We start from the raw sequence: 12,232 nt of genomic DNA on the forward strand, positions 1-12,232 counted from the left end.
GGATTTACTGGTATTTATTAATTATCCTCTTAGAATATGTATTGGTTATTTCCAAACTTCATTTTAAAAATTTCTGCTGAAAACTTCACTACTGCACATGCTGTTGGATGAAGGAGAATATTTTGTAGTTTCACTGATAGTCTTGCAAAATATTAAAATAGTACCTTAACCCCCATTGTCTTTAACCCTTTCAGGGTCGGTGCCATACTAGTACGGCTTGCACGCCAGGGTTGGTGCCGTACTAGTACGCGTAAATCCTAGCGCCTTCAAATCTAGCAAGAGAAAGCTGGTAGGCCTACATATGAATGAATGGGTCTATGTGGTCAGTGTGCACAGTATAAAAAAAATCCTACAGCACACAGTGCATAATGAGAAAAAGAAATTCTACACTGCAATTTTGCAGTGTATTTTCGTTTGGTATTTATGGTTGTATTCTAGTTTTCCTGGTCTCATTTTATAGAATGGAAGACATATTACAGAAATTGAGATGATTTTGTAAAGTAAAAGGACACAAGTGCAACTAATGTGACATTTTATTGTGGCAACATTTCGCTCTCCAGGAGCTTTATCAAGCCATTACAAACAATACATGGACACAGAGGGTATATATAGGCTCAGAGTGAGGTGCAATACTAGTGGTAGTAGTAGTAGTGACAAAAGTTGTAGTGGTAGTAGTAATACAATATGGTAGAGCAATTAATTCGTATATGAGTAAAAGGATATAAAAGCTATTACTTGGGTAACATAAAAATAGGTTGGACAAATATAGACTGGATAGAGGCAGCCTGTTTCAGTGTTCATGTAATATGCTTTGTGTAGTATAACAGGAGAGACTATGTGATGGCAGGGTTTACTGTTTTCAGGAGGATTCTAGCTAAGACTTCAGAGATGGTGAAGCTGCCATTGTTTTGTTTAATTGTATTCGAAACAGCGATCAGTGCTGATTTGAGGCACTTGCATCTATGGAAGTTAGTTTCTTTGATTACTAATTGGGCGTCCCTGAATTTCATGAGATGATTGGTGGAATTTCGGTGTTGTACACAGGCGTTGCTCAAGTTATCGTTCCTACATGCGTAAATGTGTTCATTGAGGCGGGTGTTGAGGTTTCTTGCTGTTTCACCTTGTCATTGGACAAGCTACCTTTCCTCGACGTCCTCATTCACAAAGTAGACAACAACCTAAGATTTCAAGTTTATCGGAAACCTACCAATAAAAACGATCTCACACACTTCTTTTCCAGTCAAGATACCAAGACCAAAAGAGGCATCATCATCGGGTTTTTCCTAAGAGCATACCGAATTTGTAGTCCTGAGTTTCTTGACGAGGAATGTTCATACATTCACCAAACATTCACTGAGTTACATTTTCCTTCCTTTTTCATCAAAGACTGCAAGAAAAGAGCTCTTCAGATCATTAATTCTCCACGCACCAACACTACTTCCAACAAGTTATAATTCTTCCCAACAGCCAGGTTGCACTAAACGTTTCTAAAGTACTTTCACAAGCTAACACCAGAGTCGCCATCGCTTCTAGAACTTCAATAAAGGATCTAACCAGGACAAAATCAAAGCACCACGAACCAGTCAACGCAGGAGTTTACACTATACCCTGTGGAGGCTATGACAAGATTTACGTAGGTGAAACAGCAAGAAACCTCAACACCCGCCTCAATGAACACATTTATGCATGTAGGAACGATAACTTGAACAACGCCTGTGTACAACACCGAAATTCCATCAATCATCTCATGAAATTCAGGGACACCCAATTAGTAATCAAAGAAACTAACTTCCGTAGACGCAAGTGCCTCGAATCAGCACTGATCGCTGTTTTGAATACAATTAAACAAAACAATGGCAGCTTCACCATCTCTGAAGTCTTAGCTAGAATCCTCCTGAAAACAGTAAACCCTGCCATCACATAGTCTCTCCTGTTATACTACACAAAGCATATTACATGAACACTGAAACAGGCTGCCTCTATCCAGTCTATATTTGTCCAACCTATTTTTATGTTACCCAAGTAATAGCTTTTATATCCTTTTACTCATATATGAATTAATTGCTCTACCATATTGTATTACTACTACCACTACAACTTTTGTCACTACTACTACTACTACTACCACTAGTATTGCACCTCACTCTGAGCCTATATATACCCTCTGTGTCCATGTATTGTTTGTAATGGCTTGATAAAGCTCCTGGAGAGCGAAACGTTGCCACAGTAAAATGTCACATTAGTTGAACTTGTGTCCTTTTACTATACATATTGTCAGTAATTCTACCAACTTTATTGAGATGATTTTGATTGGTTTTACATGGTATTGAGCTCAAATTTGCAGAAATGTTCGATTTTTGCCAAAGTTCAAAAGTAAACAAATTATGCCGTGCGTCCAATACACGTCAACTGATGAGTCTAATAGTCTTTCACGAGTGCACTGATATAATTTATACCATTTCTACACTAATGCAGTAGTTTGCATAACAGTAAATCTATTTTTTTGTGAGAATAAAAATTCAAAGTGGAAAGCAAAACAAATGTAAGAGATGCTGACGTGACTAATGAACAAAGAAAATGTTAGTTTAGTGCCAGGAATGTCTGTCTTGTTTATTCTGGAAATCGGCTTTTTTTTTTTCTTTCAACCCCGAGAACAAGTTTAGGAGAGGGCCTCTCGACCCTGAAAGGGTTAATCCATCACACTCACTCAGTCAGTTTATTCCCACATGATACATAATTTGTATAAAGCTGGATGACATTACATCTTTCACATTGAAAGCCTCTTAGTTATGCAGAACATTTCCAAATGAGTTATATGCTCTTTGCTCCTGGCATTTTAATAGTCCTTTATAATATGCAAGATTTGTATGTTTATTTTGCTTTGAGGTAATTTTTTTAAGTTAGTACTGTTACAGGCTGTAGATATTTTAATATGAGAATACTTACGAAATTAAAATTCCAGGCTTCCAGAAATGTTTGATGAGCTGGAAAAGCGCATGGATGAGTTAGGGTTTGCATCACTGGAAATCCATCCCACAAGCCTAGAAGATGTTGTAATAGCTCTCAACGCCACCAGTTCTAATGTTCCTCATGTCTTACAAACTCGCTCTAAGTCTAGAATGAAACCGATGCCAGAGGACGAGAGTAAGTTACAAAATTGGGTAAATCTTACCCCCTTTATTTTTACCACGTCCCCCGTCTCCCACCGAGGCAGGGTGACCCAAAAAAAAAAAAGGAACATTTTCACCATCATTCACACTGTCACATAACTGCCAGAAAATAATCTCTACCTTTATATTGACAGGCAGATTAGTAATGATAGGAGGCTTGGGTGGTAAATGCAGCAGCAAGGAGACGGTTGGAGGCAGTGGAGATGTCCTGTCTAAGGGCAATGTGTGGTGTAAATATTATGCAGAAAATTCGGAGTGTGGAAATTAGGAGAAGGTGTGGAGTTAATAAAAGCATTAGTCAGAGGGCAGAAGAGGGGTTGTTGAGGTGGTTTGGTCATTTAGAGAGAATGGATCAAAGTAGAATGACATGGAAAGCATATAAATCTATAGGGGAAAGAAAGAGGGGTAGGGGTCGTCCTCGAAAGGGTTGGAAAGTGGGGGTAAAGGAGGTTTTGTGGGCGAGGGGCTTGGACTTCCAGCAAGCGTGCATGAGCATGTTAGATAGGAGTGAATGGAGACGAATGATACTTGGGACCTGACGATCTGTTGGAGTGTGAGCAGGGTAATATTTAGTGAAGGGATTCAGGGAAACCGGTTATTTTCATATAGTCGGACTTGAGTCCTGGAAATGGGAAGTACAATGCCTGCACTTTAAAGGAGAGGTTTGGGATATTGGCAGTTTGGAGGGATATGTTGTGTATCTTTATACGTATATGCTTCTAAACTGTTGTATTCTGAGCACCTCTGCAAAAGCAGTGATAATGTGTGAGTGTGGTGAAAGTGTTGAATGATGATGAAAGTATTTTCTTTTTGGGGATTTTCTTTCTTTTTTGGGTCACCCTGCCTTGGTGGGAGACGGCCGACTTGTTGAAAAAAAAAAAAAAAAAAAAAAAGAGGCTGTGATCATGCTTTAACCACCCTGTGGTGATTGTTGGGAAAAATCCACTGAACAGTAATATTAAACACTTATTACAGTAGTATCAGTTGAAAATTGCATACCATACTACTATATAGTGATAATTGTGTCATGTTTGATACTAAAATTTAGTTAAGTGTATAAAAAATATTTTCCCTAACATCATTAGTGTAATTATTTCTTTATTATTAATTTTTAACACGCTGGCCATCTCCCACTGAGGCAGGGTGACCCAAAAAAGAAACACTTTCATTATACGTAATTCACACTATCACTGTCTTGCCAGGGGCACACAGATATGACAGTTTAGATGTCACCCCAAACAGCAGGTATCTCTGATCCCTCCTAGAGAGTACTTCCCACCTCCAGGACTCAAATCCAGCAAACCAGTTTCCCTAAATCCCTTCACAAAATATTACCTTGCTCACACTCCAACAGTTCGTCATGTCCCAAAAACCATTTGCTTTCACTCCTGTCTAACACATTCACACATGCCTACTGGATGTTCAAATCCCTTGCACACAAAACCTCCTTTACCCTGTGAGTTATATAGTGCTTTTTCTCAATAGTTAGACATCCACAATAAACATTATTTGCTTTACATTTGTATTACCTATTAAAATAATAAAATGCTGTATAGTATATTATTTATAATATTCAAAAGCAATTAGTGTATCGCTGCAATATTATTATGTTTATGGAATACAGTGCACTGTAAGAAGATATTTTATTTTTAAATAATATAATTATAGCTCAGGTTAGGCTATGTAAAAGAGAGGGAAATTACCTCCCAGTAAAAGTAGGTCTTAGACAGGGATGTGTAATGTCACCATGGTTGTTTAATATATTTATAGATGGGGTTGCAAAAGAAGTAAATGCTAGGGTGTTGGGGAGAGAGGTGAGATTAAATTATGGGGAATCAAATACAAAATGGTAGTTGACACAGTTACCTTTTGCTGATGATACTGTGCCTATGGGAGATTCTAAAGAAAAGTTGCAAAGGTTAGTGGATGAGTTTCGGGGGGTGTAAAGGTAGAAAGTTGAAAGTGAACATAGATAAGAGTAAGGTGATGAGGGTATCAAATGATTTAGATAAAGAAAAGTTAGATATCACATTGGAGAGAGAGAGAATGGAAGAAGTGAATGTTTTCAGATATTTGGGAGTTGATGTGTCAGTGGATGGGTTTATGAAGGATGGGGGTTAACTATAGAATTGATGAAGGAAAAAAGGTGAGTGGTGCGTTGAGGTATATTTTTTTTTATTTTTTTTATTATCACACCGGCCGATTCCCACCAAGGCAGGGTGGCCCGAAAAAGAAAAACTTTCACCATCATTCACTCCATCACTGTCTTGCCAGAAGGGTGCTTTACACTACAGTTTTTAAACTGCAACATTAACACCCCTCCTTCAGAGTGCAGGCACTGTACTTCCCATCTCCAGGACTCAAGTCCGGCCTGCCGGTTTCCCTGAATCCCTTCATAAATGTTACTTTGCTCACACTCCAACAGCACGTCAAGTATTAAAAACCATTTGTCTCCATTCACTCCTATCAAACACGCTCACGCATGCCTGCTGGAAGTCCAAGCCCCTCGCACACAAAACCTCCTTTACCCCCTCCCTCCAACCCTTCCTAGGCCGACCCCTACCCCGCCTTCCTTCCACTACAGACTGATACACTCTTGAAGTCATTCTGTTTCGCTCCATTCTCTCTACATGTCCGAACCACCTCAACAACCCTTCCTCAGCCCTCTGGACAACAGTTTTGGTAATCCCGCACCTCCTCCTAACTTCCAAACTACGAATTCTCTGCATTATATTCACACCACACATTGCCCTCAGACATGACATCTCCACTGCCTCCAGCCTTCTCCTCGCTGCAACATTCATCACCCACGCTTCACACCCATATAAGAGCGTTGGTAAAACTATACTCTCATACATTCCCCTCTTTGCCTCCAAGGACAAAGTTCTTTGTCTCCACAGACTCCTAAGTGCACCACTCACTCTTTTTCCCTCATCAATTCTATGATTCACCTCATCTTTCATAGACCCATCCGCTGACACGTCCACTCCCAAATATCTGAATACGTTCACCTCCTCCATACTCTCTCCCTCCAATCTGATATTCAATCTTTCATCACCTAATCTTTTTGTTATCCTCATAACCTTACTCTTTCCTGTATTCACCTTTAATTTTCTTCTTTTGCACACCCTACCAAATTCATCCACCAATCTCTGCAACTTCTCTTCAGAATCTCCCAAGAGCACAGTGTCATCAGCAAAGAGCAGCTGTGACAACTCCCACTTTGTGTGTGATTCTTTATCTTTTAACTCCACGCCTCTTGCCAAGACCCTCGCATTTACTTCTCTTACAACCCCATCTATAAATATATTAAACAACCACGGTGACATCACACATCCTTGTCTAAGGCCTACTTTTACTGGGAAAAAATTTCCCTCTTTCCTACATACTCTAACTTGAGCCTCACTATCCTCGTAAAAACTCTTCACTGCTTTCAGTAACCTACCTCCTACACCATACACTTGCAACATCTGCCACATTGCCCCCCTATCCACCCTGTCATACGCCTTTTCCAAATCCATAAATGCCACAAAGACCTCTTTAGCCTTATCTAAATACTGTTCACTTATATGTTTCACTGTAAACACCTGGTCCACACACCCCCTACCTTTCCTAAAGCCTCCTTGTTCATCTGCTATCCTATTCTCCGTCTTACTCTTAATTCTTTCAATTATAACTGTACCATACACTTTACCAGGTACACTCAACAGACTTATCCCCCTATAATTTTTGCACTCTCTTTTTTCCCCTTTGCCTTTATACAAAGGAACTATGCATGCTCTCTGCCAATCCCTAGGTACCTTACCCTCTTCCATACATTTATTAAACAATTGCACCAACCACTCCAAAACTATATCCCCACCTGCTTTTAACATTTCTATCTTTATCCCATCAATCCCGGCTGCCTTACCCCCTTTCATTTTACCTACTGCCTCACGAACTTCCCCCACACTCACAACTGGCTCTTCCTCACTCCTACAAGATGTTATTCCTCCTTGCCCTATACACGAAATCACAGCTTCCCTATCTTCATCAACATTTAACAATTCCTCAAAATATTCCTTCCATCTTCCCAATACCTCTAACTCTCCATTTAATAACTCTCCTCTCCTATTTTTAACTGGAGACAAAAAACGTTATCTATGGAGGCAAAGAAGGGAATGTATGAAAGTATAGTGGTACCAACACTCTTATATGGGTGTGAAGCTTGGGTTGTAAATGCTGCAGTAAGGAGGCGGTTGATGCAGTGGAGATGTCCTGTCTAAGGGCAATGTGTGGTGTAAATATTATACAGAGAATTCGGAGTGTGGAAATTAGGAGGAGTGATGTGATTAATAAAAGTATTAGTCAGAAGGCTGAAGAGGGGTTTGGTCATTTAGAGAGAATGGATCAAAGTAGAAAGACATTTAAAGCTTATAAATCTGTAGGGGAAGGAAGGCGGGGTAGGGGTCGTCCTCGAAAAGCTTGTAGGGAGGGGGTAAAGGAGGTTTTGTGGGCGAGAGGCTTGGATTTCCAGCAAGCATGCATGAGCGTGTTAGATAGGAGAGAATGGAGACGAATGGTTTTCGGGACCTAACGAGCTGTTGGAGTGTGAGCAGGGTAATATTTAGTGAAGGGATTCAGGGAAACTGGTTATTTTTATATAGCCGGACTTGAGTCCTGGAAATGGGAAGTACAATGCCTGCACTTTAAAGGAGGTGTTTGGGATATTGGCAGTTTGGAGGGATATATTATAAAACTTTATATATGCTTCTAAACTGTTGTATCTGGGCACTTCTGCAAAGACAGTGTTTATGTATGAATGAGGTGAAAGTGTTGAATGATGAAAGTATTTTCTTTTTGAGGATTTTCTTTCTTGTTGGGTCACCCTGCCTCAGTGGGAGACTGCCAACTTGAAAAAAAAAAATATAACTGTACACATTAATTACTCCATGAGACCCATGTTATTTCTTAATTAAACTGATGATTTTCTGGTCTTATATTAGTCCTCCCAGGGAAAGAAAATATAAAGAATGCATTCAACTTCAAGCCTGAGGAGACACAGCAAGGAGTGAGACTAGGAATGCAGAGATTTTCAGCACTAATCTTAAAGAGACTCTTACACCATGGAAGAGACTGGCGTTTCTATGTCCAGGTCAGTGACCATTTCAGTAATGACATCTTTGTTGCTTTTCGGTATTGACAATAATTGCTCTTTGTTTATTCTATGTATTATAATACTGTTGTATGTTGTAATTTTTTTATGCGGTCAATCGCAGCATACTCCTGCTGCTTAAACTAGAATGTTATATTATTTCATAATATCCATAAAGTCCTACCTTAACAACATACACGAACACTGCTGATAAATGCAGATTTACTCTCGTAAATGAATTTTATTAATGCATTAGTTCAAATATTTTATTTAAATTAAACTTGTCTTGTTTGGGAACTTTGTCTAAAAACTGAATACTATCTTAGACAATTAATTTTAGCTCTTTAAGATTTATTAGCCTCTACTCCTCTTCAGACTCTTGTGCTGCCACTTCTGTTTATTGTCCTAGCAATGATTGGATCAAAGTGTCGGCCAACATACAAGAACCTACCACCTCTCACTCTCGACCCTGCAATGTATGCTCCACCTACCTCCACATTTATCAGGTGAGCTATAGTGCCCTTAACAACTACACCTGCCCTGTTAATTAGGAAGGATATACAGTGAGGGTAGGTGGATTTGTATGCATGGTACAACACTTATGCACTGATGGCTAAGTGTCAGTGCATAAGTGTTGTACCATAAATGTAATTATTTTTTTTTTTTTTTTTTTTTTATTCGCCGGTATTCTCCCGGCCCGGGTCTTTTCCAAGTACAGTGGACCCCCGCATAACGATCACCTCCGAATGCGACCAATTATGTAAGTGTATTTATTTAAGTGCGTTTGTACGTGTATGTTTGGGGGTCTTAAATGGACTAATCTACTTCACAATATTCCTTATGGGAACAAATTCGGTCACTACTGGCACCTGAACATACTTCTGGAGTGAAAAAATATCGTTAACCGGGGGTCCACTGTAGTGGTGACCCGGCCTTGGCTCCCTATCTGGGGAGTGTCTCGAGACTTAAGTCTCCCATGGGAGGAGGTACAGTACCTCCTCATCTTTGGGACCAAGTGTCCCCAGGCTTAGCCACATTCCCCGCCCTCACAGGGCTCGTAGGGAGAAGCTAGGCCTCTGGTCTGCCATCTACCCCGCCTCAAAGGGGCTCGTGGGGATGGCAGTCTTATGAGCTGCAGATGGTAGCAAGCTCAGCCCTCTATGTAATTATTGAAAGTTTTTAATACCAAAACTGTGGGAATGTGTAATTAGGGATTTGGGGTAACTAGTTTTGGGGAGAGGGAAAGGTGTGGGTAAGAGTTGGGAATGAGCAGTTTTGGGAAGGTATTAGTAGGCATTAGAGGATGAGTGGTTTTGAGAGGGGCTGAGTATGAATAAATATTGGTGGATGAGGGGTTTTGAGGAGATGTCAAACAAAACCAGTTGATCCAACTCTCCCTTGTCTTCCAGTCTTCTTCAACTCCCATAGAAAATAAATTTCTCATCTTGTCCCATTATATTTTTACTGTAACTAAGTAACATTATGTATCTTCACCATCTCTATTCAATCATTCCATAAAGCTGAAAATCATTGAATCAGTTTTAAATATAAAATCATACTTTTATAAGTGTACCTTTCATATATTAGCTGCCTTTCTTATTGTGCATATAATTTAGTTAACTGCATAAAAATACTACTTAATGGTCTGTGTCTAATTCTTAAGTTGTTTTTAAGCATTAAGATAGTTTGCCTGATATGCATTTGGATACTAGTGGCTTTCTTTTGTGTCTAACAATGTTTTATTACATGTAAGCTTCTTTATTTTTGTACTGCATAAAAAATAAAAGTATTTGTATATTGTGTTAGATAGCAGACTGGTTGATTTTGGTTATCCTTGCATGTACTACTAGAATAAAAGGCAATATTCTGTTTGTCATTGATTTTGTATCTGTATGACATTCACGATATTAGGTAAAAGGACACATCTGCAACTACTATGACATTCTATTGTGGCAGTGTTTTGCTCTCCAGGAGCAAAACGTTGCCACAGTAAAATGTCACATTAGTTCCACAAGTGTCCCTTTGCCTAACATTCTACCAACACAAATGGTGTGACCTCCAATACTCAGCCTGTAGTTGTTGGAGAGCCACAGGGAAATGTCCTAGGTCTTCTGCTCTTTCTTATTTACATCAATGTCCTCCCAAATACATCGCGGTTCCTTAAACCAGTTCTATTCGCGGATGACACCACTTGTCTTCTCCCACCCAAACCCGGCTATACTTAGTAACACTGTAAACAGTGAGCTACTTAAAATAACAAACTGGATGGCTACCAACAAACTTACCCTCAATATAGACAAAACCTGTTTCATGCTTTTTGGAAGCAGAGCATCAAATATCCAGCTAAACATATCGATAAATGGTTCACCCATTACAAGACACACTGAGGGCAAATTTCTAGGACTCCACCTTGACTGTAATCTTAAATTTCAGACCCACATCCAGCATATAATTAAGAAAGTTTCCAAAACAGTAGGTATCCTTTCCAAGATACAATACTATGTACTCCTTACCTTATATCACTCTAATATACCCTTACCTTACCTATGGTATTTGTGCTTGGGGATCTACCATGGCCAATCACCTCAGACAGCCCAACAAAAGGCGGTAGTGAGGATAATCACAAACTCCAGTGCCAGACAACACCCCACCTCTCTTCAAAAACATGAACTTACTTAATATCCATAAAAATATACACACTTATTATTGTGCCTACTACATATACAGAATATTAAACTCCAATATCAACCCTCCACTCAAACTTCTCCTAGACAGCTTCAACAGGACACACAGGCATAACACGAGGCACATAACACTTTTTGACATCCCTCGTGTCCATCTCACACTTTGCAAAAATGCAATGCACATAAAGGGCCCTAAGATCTGGAACTCTTTGCCTGAAGCAGCAAGAGGTCACCTGCCCACAAATCAGTTTATGATCATACTCAAAAATCATCTCATCTTTCAATAATAAACATACCCACACCATACTAAACCCCAACCAAATTCAAAGCAATTCCCCTAAATACTTTATTATCCCTTAACTATTAAGCCATTTGTACAAACTTATAATGTGTGTTTGTATCACTAATTGTACTACTGCATATTAGTAATAGAGTAAATGAACTTAATTACAAACTTAAAAATGTATGATAGATTGTATCATAAATTTTACTACCTCATATTAATAATAAAAGTGAAATATAAAATATTTGTATTCTGCCATTGTAAAAGAACCTAATTTCATACTTAAAAATGTAAGACTGACATAAATTGTACTACCTCACATTAACAATAGAGTGAAGATTGACTGTATTCTACTACTATTCACCTGTCTAAACTTAAGTAGTCTATAAGTATTAGGTTAAGTCTGTCTGAAATGCTTAGGCATGATAGTGGCTTTCTTTGCTCCATTCATACTATATGTAAACACACATTGTAACCTTAACAAAGAAATAAATATTTTATTTATTTATTTTAACATAATTACAGCACTAATCGTGTAGCAAGAATGGTGCTCAGCTACATTTTTTCAACGTTGTCATTACCTTTGCACTATATTACTTTGGTTTTACTGGTATTAATAACCTTAAGAATGTCTTCTACATTTTCAAGTCTCTAACACTTACCAAGAAACTTTTCTTTCTTAAAAAGATTGCTTTTTGTTAGATTTACTCTGCATATTTCCACTGTTAAGACTTGAAAATCCACATAAGAATCATTTTAAAGACTTCTGAATGCCTATTTACCATAGCTGCCATGTGCATTTAGAAACAGGATTATGGGAATTGACTGAAAGTATTTTTAAGTACCAGTATTTGTTTCTCACTGGCCATCAGAAGACCAAAACAAGTGAGAGTAAAATAGTGTAAAAAGAGGTTTCTTTATAGTATGTTTCACTATTTTCTTTTACTAAACCTAAATGTTT

At 38.7% G+C, this 12,232-nt stretch overlaps 1 protein-coding gene across 2 annotated transcripts in view; it reads left to right on the forward strand.

Annotated features, from left to right (window-relative positions):
- LOC128687048 (uncharacterized) overlaps positions 1–12,232 on the forward strand; it is a 195,726-nt gene that overhangs the window by 140,611 nt on the left and 42,883 nt on the right. For both annotated transcript variants that reach the window (XM_070082543.1, XM_070082544.1), the window contains exons 72-74: positions 2,963–3,144; positions 8,156–8,304; positions 8,680–8,810. In XM_070082543.1, the coding sequence (XP_069938644.1) occupies positions 2,963–3,144; positions 8,156–8,304; positions 8,680–8,810 (462 nt within the window). The remainder of the gene's footprint in view (positions 1–2,962; positions 3,145–8,155; positions 8,305–8,679; positions 8,811–12,232) is intronic.

Source organism: Cherax quadricarinatus, chromosome 7, assembly GCF_038502225.1.
Source record: "Cherax quadricarinatus isolate ZL_2023a chromosome 7, ASM3850222v1, whole genome shotgun sequence".
Lineage (NCBI taxonomy): Eukaryota > Metazoa > Arthropoda > Malacostraca > Decapoda > Parastacidae > Cherax > Cherax quadricarinatus.